The following is an 18,015-nucleotide window of genomic DNA, read 5'->3' as shown; positions in this document are numbered from 1 at the left end:
CCACATAGATGCAGATCTGGCATTTCCTTTCATGGGGAAAGAGGGGCTAAACCCGAATCCAGTGCGACGCCAAGACCCAGAGGTGATGAGAGAACACGCGCATTTAAGCGTTTTTGTCTCACGCGCTGGACTCAACAGCAAAATTCTTACGGACCATTTATTGCAGCCTAGAGAAATGGCTTTTTTAATTAAAAAGGAGAAAAGCGATCGCTTTCACAGCCTCGTGCGCCGCTGGCAACCTCACACCGAGCGCCTGGGGGCGAAAGGGCCCTTCCCCCCCCGGAGACCCCCGCGCCGCCCCCCCCCCGCGCTCCCAGCCTGCCCCGCGCCGCACCCCCCCCGCTCCCAGCCTGCCCCGCGCCGCCCCCTCCCCCGCTCCCAGCCTGCCCCGCGCCGCCCCGCCCGCGCCAGGCGGAGCCGAGCTGGGAGCGGAGCTCTTCGCTCCGCGCCGCCGCCTGCTCGCCGCCGCCCGGCCGGACCCGTCTCAGCCGAGCCGCCCCCCACCCCTCGGCGCCGCCATGAGCTGGGGCACGGAGCTGTGGGTGAGCGCGCCCCGCGCTGCGGCCGCGGGGCTTTGTTCGGGGTGGGGGGCGGGGCGCGCCCGGTACCGGCCTTTGTGTGCGGCCTCGGGGCGGGGCCGCGGCCTCCTCGGGGCCCGGTGCCGTTGTCGGCGTGGGGCGGCGGCGTCGGGGCGCTCCCGAAGCGCCTGGGCCGCTCCCGTCTGCGGCAGCACGAAGGCGCGAAGGAGCCCGGCTTAAAGGGAGCGGGGGATGCCTCAGGGCGTCGTACGGTGCCTTGTGCCTGACTCGCGTTCCTAGCCGTAATGAGAATCCGGGTACAATACACGTGTGAGATACCGCCGGTGCTGCCGTGACGGAACTTTGTGTAAAACTGGTGACACGTTAACGGCGAGGAGGCGGTGAGAGCCGTGGTTTGTACTGGCACCGCAAGCGCGTCTTCATAGCTGCTGCTTGCCTGCGCTTCAGATGAGAGGTGGGGGCCAGGGGCTTGGAAGAGTCGGGATCCGCGTTGTAGGAGAGCACTCAGTCTGTAAGCTCTTCGCCGTCTAGCGCTTCAGAAAACGGTTTTAGCATTTTGGCAGCTGCTTAATTTTATTTTGTCTAGCTTGTAAGTAACGGTTAAGCTTTTGTAGTCTGTCTTGTGTTCGGTTTTGTAAGAAAGTGTTTATCCCCCTTATGTGCTTACAAAATATATACAAAAAGGTGGATTTTGACCTCGCTTCTTTTAATGACAGACATTTCATTCACAGTGCTATGAAACTGCCTGGATTTTATCTAGACCTACTATAAGTTTTTATTTTTCCCCCCGAGTCATTGTTTCTTATGTGCTATTTTGAAAAAACAATGCCAGCATTTTAAGCTGAAGGTTTTACTGCATCACTTTTATTTCAGCAAAATTTAATGCATTTGTTTCTTGATAACAGGCGACACCTGTAACTCTATACTAGTGAGATGACTTTATGCGTAAAATGGTCTGTTTGTAAATATACAACTGGACTGTGTCAATACAAGTTTTTACATTGAAGTGTACCTTTCAAATGGGTTATTTTTTTCTGTTGAGTCATACTCTAGAAGATATCTATTAGGGTTATAAAGCAGGCTCTTTTCTTAGTTGGAAGAATATTCAATGATTCTCTTGCTGTTTGGAAAGGATATTGAATAATTAATTGTTTTATCAATTTGTGTTGGGCAAATAAAGATTACTTTAAAAAAACTGGCTGCAAAGTAAAATTCATTAAAAGTTAGCTTAACTCTAGGTTAAAAACAGTTAAACACAAGCGAAAACAGTATTTGTGGACCTTCAAAGACAGGGCTCTGACCAAGGAGTAAATAAACTATTGGATGTCTTTGTGTTCTGTGGTACCTTTTCCTCTGCTGTTCCCTGTTGCTGGCAGCAATGCAGGTTCGGAAGGCAGCCCAGGCCATGCTGGGTTCACTCATGGCAGTAGCGCCCTGGCGGCTCACGCTGTTCTGTCCCCAGCTGCAGAGCACTGTCGTGCAGAGGGTTCCTGGGGAACTTGTTCAGCCTAAAACTCTCCCTCATTTGCACCTCTGATCATGAAGGGGTATTTTCAGGATTAAGACTGGAATCTGGATGAGAGTTTTTCAGGACACTTGCAAGTAGGTATGCAGGCTTTGCTGGTTCCCTGAGGCAGATGTGGTGGCTTTGTATCAGCTGTTTAATGTCTCCTTAACTTTGCCTAGATATTGGGAAGAGATGTTTTCCTCAGAGGGTGGGGAGGCCCTAGCCCAGGTTGCCCAGAGCAGTGGTGGCTGCCCCGTCCCTGGAGATGTTCAAAGCCAGATTGGATGGGGCTTGGAGCCCCTGATCCAGTGGGAGGGTGTCTCTGCCCATGGAAGGGGCTGGAACTGGATGGACTTTGAGGTCCCTTCCAGCCTAAACCATTCCATGGTTCTGTGGTTCTGTTCACTCGAGGTTTGCACACTGAAGTCCTGGACATACCCGCATACTTGCTTAATAAGGTACCTGGTCTGACTTCTGTCAAACTACATTGCAGTACCTAAGGCTGTTGCCATCAATAGATGAATGGAACTAAATTTTTTTTTTTTGTAACTTGAAATGCTTGCAGATAAAAGTGCTAGATTGTGGTATGTTAAAGAATCTACTTAGCTTGAGCATCTGCTCAGTTTGTGTGTTTCTGTACATCTGGAGATCTACATCAAGCGTACAGATAACATTAACATAGAATATTTAACAAATTGTATCTGGTTTTAGTCCCTTTGGTTTTTGTTCAGTTAAATTGAATGTGTGGTATGTTTGCCTTGATGCTGAAGGCTCTTGCTGAGCTTTGGAGACTGGAGGGTGGTTGATAATGGAGTTCTTGACGTAATGAGTGAAGGCAAGTGTAACTCTGTGATAGGTGCTCTGAAGTGGCTTCCTTGGAAATTAATTAAAGAGTTTGTACCGTCTCTTAAAAAAACCCAGGAAGGATGATTTTCAGCTTTTGATGTATGTTCTGTCTTTCAAATGCCTGAATCCTGTAATAGCAGTTGGCAGAAAAAGCATTTGAATACCACGTTGGAAGACTTTCAGTCTGTAAAACCAGTCTAGCCATCTGTTTCTCACCTCTTGATAAATATTTAAAGCAGAAGTTTTGCGGAGGGCTTTTGTGCTAAGATTTGATATTAAAAAAAAAAACACAAACCAAACTATAGAAGTTTAATGATACTGTTGTTGTGAGCTCTGTGGGTCTGGAAGCACACCAGATTTTATAATTAAGAAACTACTGGCATTGTAGAATACTATTTTAGAAGTGTGTCACATTTGACCAAAGAAGGATCAAAGTATACTTGGTGATGTGCTCTTTTTAATCTTTCCTTGAACAAAATTAATTCTGTGTCTGATCCCAAGTTTTACTTACAAAAATATTAAACAATTTTAGTTTAGCATCAGTAGGTTTTCAAAAGCTGTTAAAACTTTTCTTATGCTCTTGATGCTTGTTTCAGGCATTGCTTCCTCCTTGTTTTAAAATCATATATTCTCTTTTTCTAGAAGAGGATAAATTGTGTGGTGATGTCTAATCTTAAAAGCTGCTGAGTTTAATTATGTAGAAAACACCTTCAGAACATACGTATGAAAAAATTCACTTCAAAGAATAGCTAAGTGTTACATAGCATATTTCTGTTGTAATAATTCCTTGTGTTTTTTTCTCTAGACTAGGAAAAAATGGGTTTCTTTGTTTTAGCTGAATAAAAGTTTTTTTCAAAGTAGTTTGAAACTGAGAAACTTTTCTCTATGGTTACCATGACTTTGTGATAATTCAGTCACTAGCATTGTTAATGCTAGTAAATTGGTTTTTTTTAAACAGTTAAAACAACGTCAAAAGTAATTCTAAATATCAAGCCATATCCCGTGTGGAGATTCTTCAGTGTTTTTGCTTTAATCTTCCATTATTTTACAGTGTGCTAACATATACTGTGTTAAATGCAGTATTCTGTTTAATATGTAGGTGTTTGTGAGGTGAAACCTGGGTTTTTCCTCGCAGATTTCTCCTTCAACTTAACGCAGAGATTGCAAGCAAAGCTCTGTATGGATTCTCTTTTCACTCAGTGCTCTTGCAGATGTGAGCAAGGTGTCTGTCTGGTGGCTGAAGTGCAGATTCACAGGGTTTTCTAGAGGCGTGGGATGGCCATGTGTTTCCTCTGTCATGGGTAAGGTGCTGGATAAAGTGCTCGACCTCTGAGAGGTGACAGTCCTTCATGGGAGTGCTGTGCAGCTCAGCTCATTCTTGTGAAGAGCTCTGAAATCCACAGAGAAAGTTCTGTAAGGATCGAGTACTTGATTATTGAATGTGTCCTTACGTTAGGTTCCAAAATGAAAACAAGTGCATTGAGTTTTAGTTAGAAATAATGTTTGTGTGTATTTTTCCAGCAATTGTCTGGTCTGTAAACATATGACCTTTTCACAGATTTTTCCAGGAAGGGGTGAGTCATTGTCTCGAGACCTTTGGTTTGGGTTTTGATGTGGAATGTAATTTAATTTAAGAATGTGTACGTGTTTGTCCCCTTAAGTATCTATTTAGAAAGTGTTTTTTCAGTTTTGAAAGCTGTTTATCACTTCATCTATTAAAATAGCATATGTTTTTATTTACGGCCTCACTTGTGGGTGTACTTGGAAATGTGTATGCTCTTCAAGGAAGTTTGTACAAACATAAATGGGACTTTAGTAATCTGGAAATGCTGAATGCTGAAAAAATATTTCAGCCTTTAAAAATCTATGTGGTATTCTTAGTTGTAAAACAAAATCTAAGTTGCCTGTGTCCATACTCTGAATGCTACAGCTGGTGGTTTCGTAACTTCACGGAGAACAGTGAGAGGCTGGTTGAGATTGTGAGGTCTTTTATCTCACTCAAACATTTTCTTTTTAAAGAGTGTATCTGTCAAAATAATGATCCTTCAGAATGGCAAATACATCAGAACTTGGGATGGGGAAAAGCACGAACAGAGAAGAGACTGTTGTCAATGTGTTTGGGTTTCTGTCTGGGTGAGGGGCATCTGAGTAGGTGTGGTCTGTGCTTTCAACAGTTCGAATGTAAATACTGGAGGACAGAAAAACCTTGCTTGTGTAGCGTTGTCACTGGTGCTATAGACCTACTGACACAAGTCCAGAATGTCTGAAAGATCATTGTGTATTTAAGTTAGTTCTTGTACTGGAGTGATCTGTGTGAGACCATCTGTTATTACTAATGCAGTAGTTAAATACTTCAGTCCTTACATTTGCAGACCAATTTTTAGCGTGCTTGGTAAAGCCAACGATTGAGTAACAGGGAGGGTGGGGGCTGGGGTTGAGTTTTGTTTTGGTTTTTTATGGAGGGGAAATTCTTTAGCACATTACAGATTAAATTTTCATTTGTTCATACCACATGTGTATAGTTTCAATTCTTTTTGGTCAAAAAAGAATTCCCCAAAGTCCAGATATGTTCAGCTTTTCCCTTGTGCTGGTGAACAGATTGTTCAGTGAAAGTTGAAATTCTGATCAGACTGTTTCACTTCGCCCCTAGTGAGGTTACGTACCCCAGTCCCAGTGCTGTCTTGGCAGAATGTGTGGAGCTTTGTCTTTGGATGCTTGTCAGTGGTTCAGTTGGATGAGAGGAGAAGGAAACAAAAAAAATACTATACTGATGAAAACCTTATGGTTCTCATTTAGATGCTGACCTTCTATGATGATTTTGTTTATGGAATTAGCTGCAATGAATTTGTTAGTCTGGGTTGCTGTTTTTTCTCCCTCCAAGTTGCATTCTGTGAGGAGAGTGGCAGCAGTATTGTGTTGTGTTCCCTGCTAGGTGGCAAGAACGAGAAAAGGTTTAATTTCAGGTGTACTTATTTTTCTGTTAATTTCAATGGTATCAGCATTTGAAATAGTTACATGTGTGAGATTCATTAATACCCTTTCCTTGTTGCTTCCTGCAGTCAGAACTCTCCTTCTGCTTTGTCATTTGCAATAACAAGGGCGTAAGACTGCTAAAACTGCTTTCTGTCATTCTGTTTTGTACATAGTTTTGTTACTTTTACATCTTTCAAAGAAGAAGTGGTACAGTCTCACTGGGAACTAAAAAGCTAATATTGCAAGACCTGTCATTTTCTTGGGCTTTACTACGGAACTTCTGTGTGATCTTGGGCAAGTAAACTTATTTTTTGTTTCTTTGTCTCTTATGTCTCTTTGTCAGTTGGGTTGTAAAATCGGGATAAAGTTTAGGTTTTTTTAGACCAAATTAATACTATAATAATACCTGCATTTGTAGGTTGCGTCAACATTCTTTAATGTGTAAGTGCAAAGCAATATATTGTTTTAAAATGTTAGAAGCAAAACACAAAAAGCAGCAAATTCTGATAACTTGCCCTGATTCTTTTTGGTCAGACTAACTACTTCAGGTAACCATTTAAAACTCTTCACTTGAACAGGTCAAATCTTCTGTGTACTGGCAAGAAAGCTCAGCATTTTATCATCCTATCTGCTCATATAATGCTTATGCTTAGACAGTCTTTTTTTGGGAGACTGGTACCCTGCAAATTATTTCTCATTGGCTGGTGCACAAGAAATAGCACAACATGCTTTTTTGTAGTTTTCATATGAAATATGAAAAGCAAGCAGTATTTTTTTCTCATAATGCAATGCAATGACATCCACTTGATTGGAGTTTGCAGCGTGTCACGGTTATTTAAGCACTGAGGAACTATTGAGGTGTGACGACAGTGACACTGGAGAGTCAAGAGGCAGTTGTACTGTCGGCATACGCAAGGGAGCCAGATGTGAATGAAGGGGATGAAGATGGGTGTGCCTTTTGGATCTTTGTTTGCTTTGGAAAGCCTTTGGAAAGACAGCATTTGATTGCTGGATTCTTTCTCGTGGTGTCTGCCCAGCTCAAATGGGTGTGAAAATGGCACTTTGTAAATTCTAGTTGGCAGAGTCATCGAGGGCGGGTTCCCTGAAGGCAGTGTGCTTGTACACTTTGGTTTTCCCCCAGGTTCTTCATGGCTTTTGAAAATGGTATATGATGTTTTGCTTTTGTAATATTGTTTTCAAATAAGCATTTGCCCTAGGTGGCCTAGGCTTTTCTTGTGGCTGTATGGCAATAGTTGATACGTATGAACCCAAGGCAGCATCGGTGCTACGATACGGTTGGCTTTCTCTGCAGTGGGGGAATATTCTGCTAGTGGAAACTGTAATGTTTCTGATGCCCAACACTTTTATTTCTTTCAATAATAAGTAGGTGAGTTGTTCCTGTTCTAGCTATCTATTTGACTTCTAGTTGTCCTGCAGTTTCCTCCCCTCTCATTTATATGAGGTTATTCACAGTTAGAGGAATACTTAAGTTATTTGACATCTACATTCAATAAGTTGGAGTGTATTTTATGTTTGTATTTATTTAGTGCCTAGAACCATGAGTCACATAGCGGGCTTGTGTTATGCTGCATTCTGCACAGAGCGTAAAGACTGTCTCCACTGCAGTTCCCTTTCAGCTCCAGCAGAAGATGGGTCATTTACTGATCATGCCAAGTGACAGAGCTATGCAAAACCAGATCTTGTTCCACATGATGGGCAGTGATGTCAGTCCCTGCCTCTTATCTTTCATTTTGGCAAGCCTTGTGAGCAAGGGGTTACAGTGGGGTCGGCCTTTGTCGTGTTTGCAGGGGATCAGCACATCAGCAGCTTATGGGAGTGCAGGAATACTTGTTGAAACATACATGAGAGTATTGGTGCCTCATGAAAAGCAAACAGGAATCCTTTGGTATAATGAGGCAATAGAGCTAGAATCAGCCAGCAGAACCCTTGAAAGTGAGGTTAGAGGCTCACATTTGGTGCAGTAGAGAAGGATGCAAAGAGACAGAGAATGCTCCAGAAACATATGTGGGTGAAATTATCATCTCTCAGTACCAGATAGGAGAGTGTTGCTGTAATTGAGAAATGAGATGGATAAAGAATGGATATAAAGGCTGCGGTTAGTGGAATGGTTAGGAAGAACCTGATTTTTAAAAAATGTTGTAGCATTTGAGAACAAGTCTTAGGATAGAACACAGATTTGAGATTCAGGAGTCAGATGCTCTGGTGAAAGAAAAGTTATGGCTTAAGACCCTAGTTAATGAAACAGCGAACAAAAAAAAAAATGCAGTAGCTGATAAGAGATCATACAAGTTATCTGGATCTTAATGAAACTTGCATCAGCAAAAGTTATGGATGTTTTTCTTTAATTATTTAATTTGGTAAGATCTCTTGTCAGGCTTATGACCTTTGACTGTTGTAAACTGGGATTTAGTAGGACAAGAATGTAGATTAGCGCTTGGATTTATAAATGGTAAAAGCTTTACTCTCAGTTGATTTAGAATTAATCTAATTAGTTTAATAACTGTTATTTATTGGGGGAATATGCTTAGCAGTAGATGATGACATTTGAGATCTGTGCTGTGTGGTGAAGAAGGTGTTAGAGATTCATTTGGAGGAGGGAAAGAAAAGGATGAGCTTTTGTTGAAAGGTTCTTTGTGTCGTTATAAAGTAGAAAAACACAGACTGGAATATATGGTTAGGTTTCGTATCCAGAAGATGGCATTTTTTATGGAGGAAAAATTAATTCCTTGAAAACAAATAGTAACTTATTGGGAAAATCCAAATGTCTGGGATTTTTCTCATTCATCAGTAGCGTGAGGGGACTGTGGGCTATATGATTCCATGAAACTTAAATAGCAATGTTACCCTGTGAGGCAAGCCAAGCACTTCAGTGAGGTGTCCTGGCTCCTTCGCATGATACTCAAATATTTATTCCCGTTGCAAGAGGTGTGGTGGTCTGATTAAGGCATTAGGTTGAAGTTAAGGAAATAAGCCTTGTGGGTTGTTTGTTTTAATTCAGCTTGATTGCTTCTTTGTTTTGTAAAAGCTGGGAGGCTGCTAGTGTTCCATGTCCTGTTCTCATTCCCACTGAAGTATTGTATTCATAGAACTTAAATGCTTTATTTCATCTCCTGTGTTTTAGACACCATTAATATTGAGTCATTTTTTTCCTGTCTGATCTCCTTCTGAGACCACAGGAAACTTTTTTCTAAAGTGGCTTTTTAAGAAGCATTTTTCCTTGGTGATGGTGCTAGGGAGTGTAATGATTATCTCTTTCCTGGAACAGTGTTGCCGTTCCTCTGCACCAGCCTGGCACTTGAGAGATAGAAGTGTGATTCCCCAAGCTCCAGCTTTATCTTCTGCATTCCTGAGAAGGAAATGGTGAGGGAGGAGGAGTTGTGTGTAGCTGAGAAGCTTTTACCAGAAGAAACACCTATTTTGTGAGGAAAATAAAAGAAGTTAGAGTTAGCAGGGCAGGTTGACTGTGAAGAAGTACCAGTTACCTAAAGTTATGCATAGTCTTTTGGGGCACAGGCACAGCATGCATTCTGATTTGTGCAGTTTTCCTCTGGGCTCTGTATGAGCTGTCCTTTGTCGTCTCTATTCTATGGTGTAAAGCATCTGCAACATCTCAAAAAGGTGTTACCACAGGCTTTCCTATGAATACTTGAGCGGCCTTTCATAATCAGCATCACCGTAGGGAGAACACTTTTCAGTAGCCATCTCTGCTTTAACGTTTTTTTTAGTGGAAAGAGTGGTAGATACATTTTATATAGTGCTTACACATGCAGTTTTTTAATTTATCTTTTGGCTTTAAACCTTAAGGACAGTGTATTGAAAGACATTTTCAGTAATGCTGTGTTTAATTCTAGCTGACACAGAAGGTAGAGCAACTCATCCAGTTATGTTCATCTGGCTGGAAACAGTTTACTGTTTCAACTGCAAGTAGTTTATTTGAATTACATTTGGTATGGTTTTAATACTATATTAAAGTTAGGAATCCTGGGTTACATCTTGAGAAGACCATCTTTATTCAGTATTTCCTCCGTGATGTTATATACCTGATTACACCTCAGGATTTGTGTACTGGTTGTGCATTTGTGGATGTCATGGCCCAATTTTATTGTTATTCAGTATTCTGCTGTCGTTACTAGGAATCTACTTGTTTCCTTTTGAGTTCCTAACTGATTGCATCTGTTTTATTGCAAACAAGGTATTCTTAGTTTAGGAGTCACAGTTGTTTCCAAGATATACAGATTGAGAAATCGGAGATGTCTGTGCAGATGTTCGTGTATTATGTCACCTCTCCAGCTGGTGAAATGGGGAAAGTGATTTTGCAGCATGATGAAAAACATTGTAATTAGCATTGTAGTTTAATGTTGAATTTGGAATCCTTGCTGTGAGATGTTTGCAGTACTCAGCAGCAGCAAAGTACCAATCAAAACACTTCGAGTAGGCTTAGCTACAAGTGTGGTTATTGAGCTGCCGGTGTATTGTATTGCAGCATGGTTTTAATGTTGGAGTGGAACAAATGAAAATAAGGATGGTGGCAACTGTAAATATGGGTGCTGAGAACCACAACAGTTTAGAGAGTGTTAAATTATTTTGAAGTTGCTCTCTTGTGATTAGTGATTGCCTTTCTGAACTGGACAGTAGCTTTGATTGTTGTGTGAATGATCTGTTTTGCGGGGTGGTACGGGTTCAAGTGCTTACTATGCGTTTGTGCTACTGTGTATTCTTGAGAGACATAGCAATTTGGGGTTGTTTATATGTAACAAACCACAGAAACTTAAATTATACTATCAGCACTGCAAGTTAAATTGTAACAGGCTGATATAGGATCAGTATTTCCAGGCTCATGAACTTGGAAAATGGGTAAGTGTTGATGCTGGGCACATCTCACAGGAATTGTTTCCTGCACATATAGAATCTAATTTGAAAACTGAGTTTTTATCAATGACAATTAAACCAAGTCACATGAAAATTTCAGAGCTGAAAAAACCCAATTACAGTATAGGCTTTCTTTTTGCAGTTTAAGAAATGCCAAGAATTAACTTGTGTTTCATGCCATTATCACGAGGGTCACATGCATTTAAATGACTTGGGCTACAGTCTGCTTCTCTGGAGGACTCCAGGAAGACTGAATTGGGATCTGTAGTCTTTCTCTTCTCTTTTTCTTTCCCTATATAAATCTGTACAGAATCCAAGCACTGAGTATCAGCAGAACTGCACCGTTTCAACACAGAGAGCAAGGTATATCCCTTATCACTTTCCTCACACTTAACAAAGTTGCATGTTATTTACAATATTGAACTCAAGTCAACAGTTCCTTAAAATATCATTCATGGCACGATTTCTAAATGTTAATTGGAATAAGCAATGAACTCGAAGTAAAACTTATAGCACAGGAATAAAACTAGCATATCCCAATGTTAGCTTTTTAGATTATTTCTCACAATAGGTGTAATTAAAATACCAGTAAACCAACAGAATTTGGTACTGAAAAAATGCATATTGGATTTTCTGCTAAATATGAATCTTTTTTGCCTTTAAACACAGTCACAGAAACCCATATAGCATCTCCTCATTTAGCATCGCCCTGACAAGCTGTTTCTACTCCTCTTACTGTTCCTAGTGCAGGTTCTCTAATATGGTTAAGCGTAGCTGGAACGTAAGAAGGTGTTGCCTGGTGCCATTCCAGCTCCCACCAGACAGATTTCAGAGAAGGCACGTACCTTGCGTTTGTTACTACTGGCATTCAAAAGATACAGCTGTTCTATACAGATTGTCAACAAACAGTTGCTTTTCTAAACCACTCAGATGAAAATACCCATACGTAAGTATTCTGATCAGACTCACCATTTTGTTGAACTGAATCGTTACCTTTTTGTTATTCAGGAATGGCTGCAAATATTGACAGAATTAATCACCACAGCTGCTGTTCTGAGCACATACACTTCTCATAAATGGGAGCATACACTGGTCAGAGATCACTGGGAACTAGTTATGTAAACAGCTACAGAATGGGAAGGCGCATCTGTTAGCTGGTTCTCCATACGCTGCTTGGCTTTTTTAGCTCAACAAATGACAGGGATTTTTCTGTTAAAAAGCCCCGCTCTAAGGTGAGCTTTCCTTTTCAGTACCACCTGTGAATGTTTTAGTGTGCAAGAGAAAGAATATATAAGCCATCTACTGCTTCCCTTTAATTCCTTCTTTAAAAAAAGATATTAAATTAGAGCAAATACAGCCCTGGTTGGTTGTTGACAAGCACCATGTGAAGAGGCCATGTTGGGCAGCAGAGAAGGATGCTTGTTACTTCTTTCTGGCTACTGTATGCTGCGTTGGTAGGATTTCCTGAGGTGCGTTTATGAAACTGCCCTCCCTGTGGAGTGAGCCATGTGCTGAGCCTGCGGTGGGAAGACAGAGCTGGAGCCCCCTGAGAGAAACAGAAAGCAAACCCATACGTAAACTTGCAAAGAATCAAATTTTGCTTTACTTAAGGTTGCATCATGGTACAGTGAGACAAACATAGTTCACATAGAATCATAGAATCACCTGGTTGGAAGAGACCCACTGGATCATCGAGTCCAACCAAAAGTGCGCATGAAGGTGCCCATCCATTAACTGAAGAATTCTGGAAGCGATTTGTAAACTGGACAGATAAGAGTGGTTGTTGACATGCCTTCTTTGGCAGCACGTCCCTTTCCTTTCTTGTCTTGACATTGATGTTCAGTGTCCCAGCTGTGAACTGTTTCAGCCAATTTGCTCTGTTGGTGGAAAACTAACGCTGCTCATTTGAAAAGCTCTTACAAATGTTTCTACTCCTGCTCTGTCCATGGTAGATTCTTGCCCTTTCCTGGTGAGTGTCTGTCATACCTGTTAAGTTGCTAGCTGCCAAACAAGGTATACCCTCCTGCCAGACCTGGCTTCCCAGCGGAAGTTTCCAAACCAGTTCTTTTGCTGCTGGTCTGAGAACTTTACAAAGCATAGACTTCATATTTTTCTTCCTCGGTGGTGGCTCTTCAGTTTTAGCTTCACTTAAGAAACCTGACTCGCTGTGTGCATTACCTTATGGCATGGCTGGATCTCCAACAGTTATGTGCCACTCTCCAGTTGTTTGCCTACTTTATTGCGCAAACATTTCTCTAGTAATAGAAATTGACTTTTTAAAATCAAAGTTGACAGTGCTTTTTTCAAAAGTTTAACAGGCGAATGGATTTTTCAGCCTGTGTTCATACCATGAATTTATTAGTTCTTTATTCCTTACAGCAAAGTAGCCTTTCATCCCGCCACAAGTAATTTTGTAATTTTCATTGTTTTCCTTCTGCATATTAAGCGCTACAGGTCTGCATTTGTAGCAGAGTTTCTCACTTAAATGTTGTCTAGCTGCAACACACAATTCATTGTTAGCACCAGTGTCTGAGTTTTTGGAAGCAAAATAGCTGCATGCCCTGAACGGCAGCTAACAAATGGATTTCAGAAGTTCTTTTTAGGAATTATTTTTCCTTTCTTATCTCCAAAAGACTACCAGATTTTCTTCATGCTGTCCTGCTGGTATGTTCTGTACTGAAGTTTTGTTTTAATATGAAATTAAAATGTGAAGCACTGTTCAGTTTCTGTAAGTGCACCTGTAATTTTTTTTTCTCATCTCAATATCTGAGTGCCTCTGCCTTATTTCCAGTGTCGCTGTGACTTTTGGGGTCGCTGCTCCGAATCTTCTCGTTGGTATTCATCTTGTAGTCTATGGAATGCTTAGTCTTTCAGTTTGCTCACAGTCACATATCTTCCTCTCCTAGCTTTAATACAAAGATTGTTTTTGGAGAGGTGTGAGGTAGATGAGTATAACGTACCTGAATAAAAATACTATTTTATAATCTGTTTTTCCCCAAAGACAGATAGGTAAAGTTATACAATGCTATACTGGTAGTTTCTCATCAATGTATTTATATTTGATTATGGTTCCCATGATTTGTAATGTAGCTCATCAAGTAGTTCTGTGCACAAACACTGCAAATATTTTAAAACATAAGTTAATTTACCTGGAGTCATCTTGTTCACATAAAATGTTTACTTGCCTGAACTTAATTCAAGGCCTTGATCTTCCTGGTCTTCCTTTTTATTAAAAAAAAAAAAAAAAAAAAAAATAGAAAAAGCAATCTGTGTGATGTTTCATAGAAACACCTCGGATATTTCAGGATGAGTCTTAGTCTGAAATAGTGGCTTTATAATGTTTTTTGTACAAAGCTCTTGACTAGAGTTGGGTCTTTTTGTCTTCGGCAGTGCTGCGACGCAGGAAGGAAGGACAGTCTGCAGCATTTAGTCTGTCATTTACAGTTATCCATAATTCAGGTTCATCGGAGAAACCCTCCTGAGCTTTAACTGAGTGAATGGGAGCTGCTCTGATCAGTGTTGAGTTCTGTCATCACCACGTTTCCGCAGCTGGATTGCTGTGGGCTTGCAGTTGTGTGGTAAAGGAATTCCATTGCTTTTCCTACAGTGTTAATGAAGTAGGTCATTTCTGTCTGAAAATATCTTGGGGCTTTTTTGATGCTAAATGTTTTGGTTTTTTCCCCTGAACAAGACCCAATTCCTGCTTTTCTGTGCTCTGAGCCCTCTTAATGGAATCTTGTTTGGGCATAGTTTGTATTTCCTTATGCTTGTCTGTATAAGTGTAAAGGGTTTAGAGAGCAAATGGTGGGATTGAGCTTTTTAATTTCCCAGTCACTGATTTGAAAATGTAGACTAGCAAACTCTGCAGCCTGGAGGACAAAACTGCAAATCAGATCAATTGGGTAACTGCAGACTAAAATGGTGGTGGGATACAAGTATAAATAATGATGTACAGTTGAGTCAAAAGAGAATAAAATGATGGTAGCATAATTAATGCAAAGTCATGATTTTGAGTAAAATGTTTTGTTAAATAATATATTTTAAAGATATTGCAGATTTAATTGATTGTGGCAATTAATTGAGAAAGGTTGCTTTGACCCGCAGAATGATGTAGTTCTGTGTTGAATAAGATTCTTCCAGCTGTGTTGTCTGGAGACCATCAGCATGGAGGTCAGTGAAATGGAAACCGGGCAACAGTCAGACGTTAGTACGGTTAACTAGAATTTGTTGTAAAGGAATCATAGTACAATAGATTTTTATTTACAGAATTTGATACCACAACCTTAGCTTTTAGTGGAGTAGAAATGCTTTCGAAAGTTGATGAAAGCTCGGAACATTACCCCTTTAAAAATACGGCTCTGGTTTAATGCCTTTTATTTGAAACTCCCCTATAAAACAGAGTCCAGACCAGCTACTGGTAGCTTTGGGACATCTGAAGTTTAGTGTTTTAGGCTGTAACATTTCCTCTGTGCTCATCCCTCTGAAGAGATCTTCCGTGTTTTTCTTTTCCTTGGTTCATCGTGGCTCCTTGCTTTGGTGCTTTGGCCTCTGTTACTGTAAAGCTTCCTGGTAAGTTCAGAGCAGAAGTATTCGTAACTTTCCAGTAAATCACCTGTAAGTAACATTTACGGAGGTAACACTCCCCTTTCAGAATGGTCTGTATTGACCTCCTGCAGAGTGTGTGTGAAGAGTTGGGTTTGTTTGTTTATAATGCAGAGACTTTGGGCTACGTTCCAGCTTTTTAGTGGGCAGCCTGGGGCCCCCATCCATTAGCTGACATTAGTCAGTTTAATAATGGGCAGCTGCAGTTTTAATAAAAGCTTTTACAAAAATTGCCTACTTAGCTGCTAGGGGGTTTGGGGTGTTATCAGACAAACAGCAGTGTGTATTTGCCTTGGAATATTGTGCATAATGTGTATTTGCCTTGACATCCATTGCTGTCAAGGTAGTAGATAGAGCACATCCTACAACATCTGGAGCTTTTTTAATGACCGTTTCCTGATCTTCACTTAATGCAATTTCCACAGTTCTTACAAAGGCACCAGCCGAATTAATACACTGATAAATTTATTTTGAAATTCCAGGCTTAAACTTTATTGCAGCTATTTGGTTCATTTTATCCTCTGTATAGTGTTGCCTGATTTTTGTGCTTTTTTCCCTATCCAAGATGTTGCTTGGCTTGTGTCTTCGTGCATTAATTTGGTTTCCTTTGTAGCAGTGCAGAAGATTTCTTTCTTGTGTTCCTGGAAGAAAAGGAAAGTTTTTGCTTAATTTTGAGGCCCAGAGCTCCATCAAGGATGCTTCTGGAGAGGAAATTTGTGACTCACTTCTAGAAGCCTTTCTGAAAAGGCCTTTCTGCTTATTCATTGATGTTGCATTTATCTTTTCCTTATTTATCTCGGTGTCGTTATTGAGCAGTGTATGGTGATTTTTATGACTGAGGACTTTAATTCACTGTTTCACAGTGAGTAGAGAATTTGAAATATTGTGAAGTAGATGTGTTTTCTTAATCAATTTTCTTCACCTGTTCTTCGAGAGCTCTGCTTTACAGTACATATGTATGTGACTTAAAGAGAACTTGAGACATTGTCAGTATGTCCGGTTTGATCCAATTAATTGGTGTTTATGTGAGTTTATTGTAGTGTTTTTACTTTTAACACGAATCTACAAATCATCTGTAGAATTTTTTTTTAGGCATCCAACTTTAGTCATTCATGAAACAGTGTCCAAAAAATGCTTTGGTACTTTTTAAAAGTATTGTTTTTGTATCCTTCATGGTGTATGCTTCATTCTAATGCATAAATTTCTTGCCGACCAGAAACTGACGGTGAGCTGACATTGTAAAGCTGTCTCACTCTTCAAAAGACTATGAACGTACTACTAGGATTTTTAAATTCCAGTAAATGTGGACTAATGGCAAACTAAATTAGGATTTCTGTTCCATGTCCATGAGTAGTGTCATAGATGTCAGTAATAGTGGAGGAGCTAGACTAATGTAAAAGTCCACAGACAGCTAATGAGGATGGCTAATGGGCTTTAATTTCTTCCTTACGCAGGATTTACTCCATCCAGGTTGTTCTGTGTATATTCTATGCATGTTCCTTTGTATAGGGAGGGCACAAATATTTTCTTCCCTTGAGGCGCTATGGTATTCTCCTACAAAGCTGTCTTTGCACAGAGTGTGCTGTTTCTAAAACCAGATGAAGAGGAGGCATTGAGGAAAGGAAACGTTTTTGGCACTCAATCAGTGGTGAAATACCTCTGGTAACGTGCAAGGGGGAAGTTGTCAAATGTGCGTGCCTTTTTCTGTTCTAGTTTCACATTAGTGCCAAAGGATTAATTTTGACCAGTAGAGTACTTTTTTGTTTGAATAGAATATTTGGAAAGCCATCATCTCTGGTTACATGTTTGGAAACAGAAGTACTGTGGTATCTGCCATGCTAATGAAACCCAAGCACCGAGTGGGTGCTTTGACTCCTGAGCCCAGGTGGGACAGCAGAGGCTTTTGTCCTGCGGGCACAAGGGGAGCCAGCTCTTCCTCATGGGGTTGGGTATTTGGTTGCCTATAGCACCTTTTGGAGATGTCATTTGGATGCCAGGTTAATGTCACAGTAATTAGCAAAATGATTGGAATATACAGAAGAAAGGCTTCTTGGAACGGATGATGTGTTTTTAAGTGTATGTGCAGCAGTGGTTCGACGCTGCGGCATGGTCACTGTCTCCTCTTCCCAAACACAAATAGTGTGGATGCAGCTCTTCTGAAAACAACTGCAAGAATGTCACTTTATTTGACAAGATATTTGGTGTGGAAGTGTCCAGTTGGTGTTAGGTGGGCACATCAGAAAAATAAAGCAGGCCCCACTTTCTCAGATAATTGAACATTTTCTCTGTAATCCCTCTCCTGCCTCTTGACAGTTTGTATTGTTCTCTGGCAAAACACATCAGGGGAAACAGTTGTGGATTTGATGGAAAGTGCAATGCAGAGGCAGGAGGACACGTCTGGTAGGGGATCAGGATGAGTGCTTTTCTTTGGCAGTACTTGCATGCCATCGGATTGCAGTGTTCAAGGCACTAACGGCTGTGGTTGTTAGTCTGTGGCATAGGATACTGAGTCACTAGGCAAGATTTGAAAGCAACCTTAATCCCATTATGTTCCATTTTATTGGTTTTGTTGATTGTATATAGTTGTGTTTTCTTGGTATCTCTTTTGGGGAATATGTTTTCCTTAAGTCCTGCAGCATTTTATGGCACTTTTTACTT

General features: G+C 40.7%; 1 protein-coding gene across 3 annotated transcripts in view; it reads left to right on the top strand.

Moving 5' to 3' along the window:
• The window catches only part of FNBP1L (formin binding protein 1 like), a 65,052-nt gene that overhangs the window by 21,372 nt on the left and 25,665 nt on the right, over window positions 1-18,015 (top strand). The window contains exon 2 of one of the 3 annotated variants that reach the window (XM_069862756.1): window positions 511-542. In XM_069862756.1, coding sequence (XP_069718857.1) covers window positions 519-542 — 24 coding nt within the window. In that variant the 5' untranslated portion in view covers window positions 511-518. Of the gene's footprint in view, window positions 1-510; window positions 543-808; window positions 836-971; window positions 994-18,015 lie in introns of those variants that run through there. The other 2 variants (XM_069862754.1, XM_069862755.1) reach the window with 2 other exon arrangements.

This window comes from Phaenicophaeus curvirostris, chromosome 8 (genome assembly GCF_032191515.1).
Source record: "Phaenicophaeus curvirostris isolate KB17595 chromosome 8, BPBGC_Pcur_1.0, whole genome shotgun sequence".
NCBI lineage: Eukaryota > Metazoa > Chordata > Aves > Cuculiformes > Cuculidae > Phaenicophaeus > Phaenicophaeus curvirostris.
This window is presented reverse-complemented; position numbering and strand designations above follow the sequence as displayed.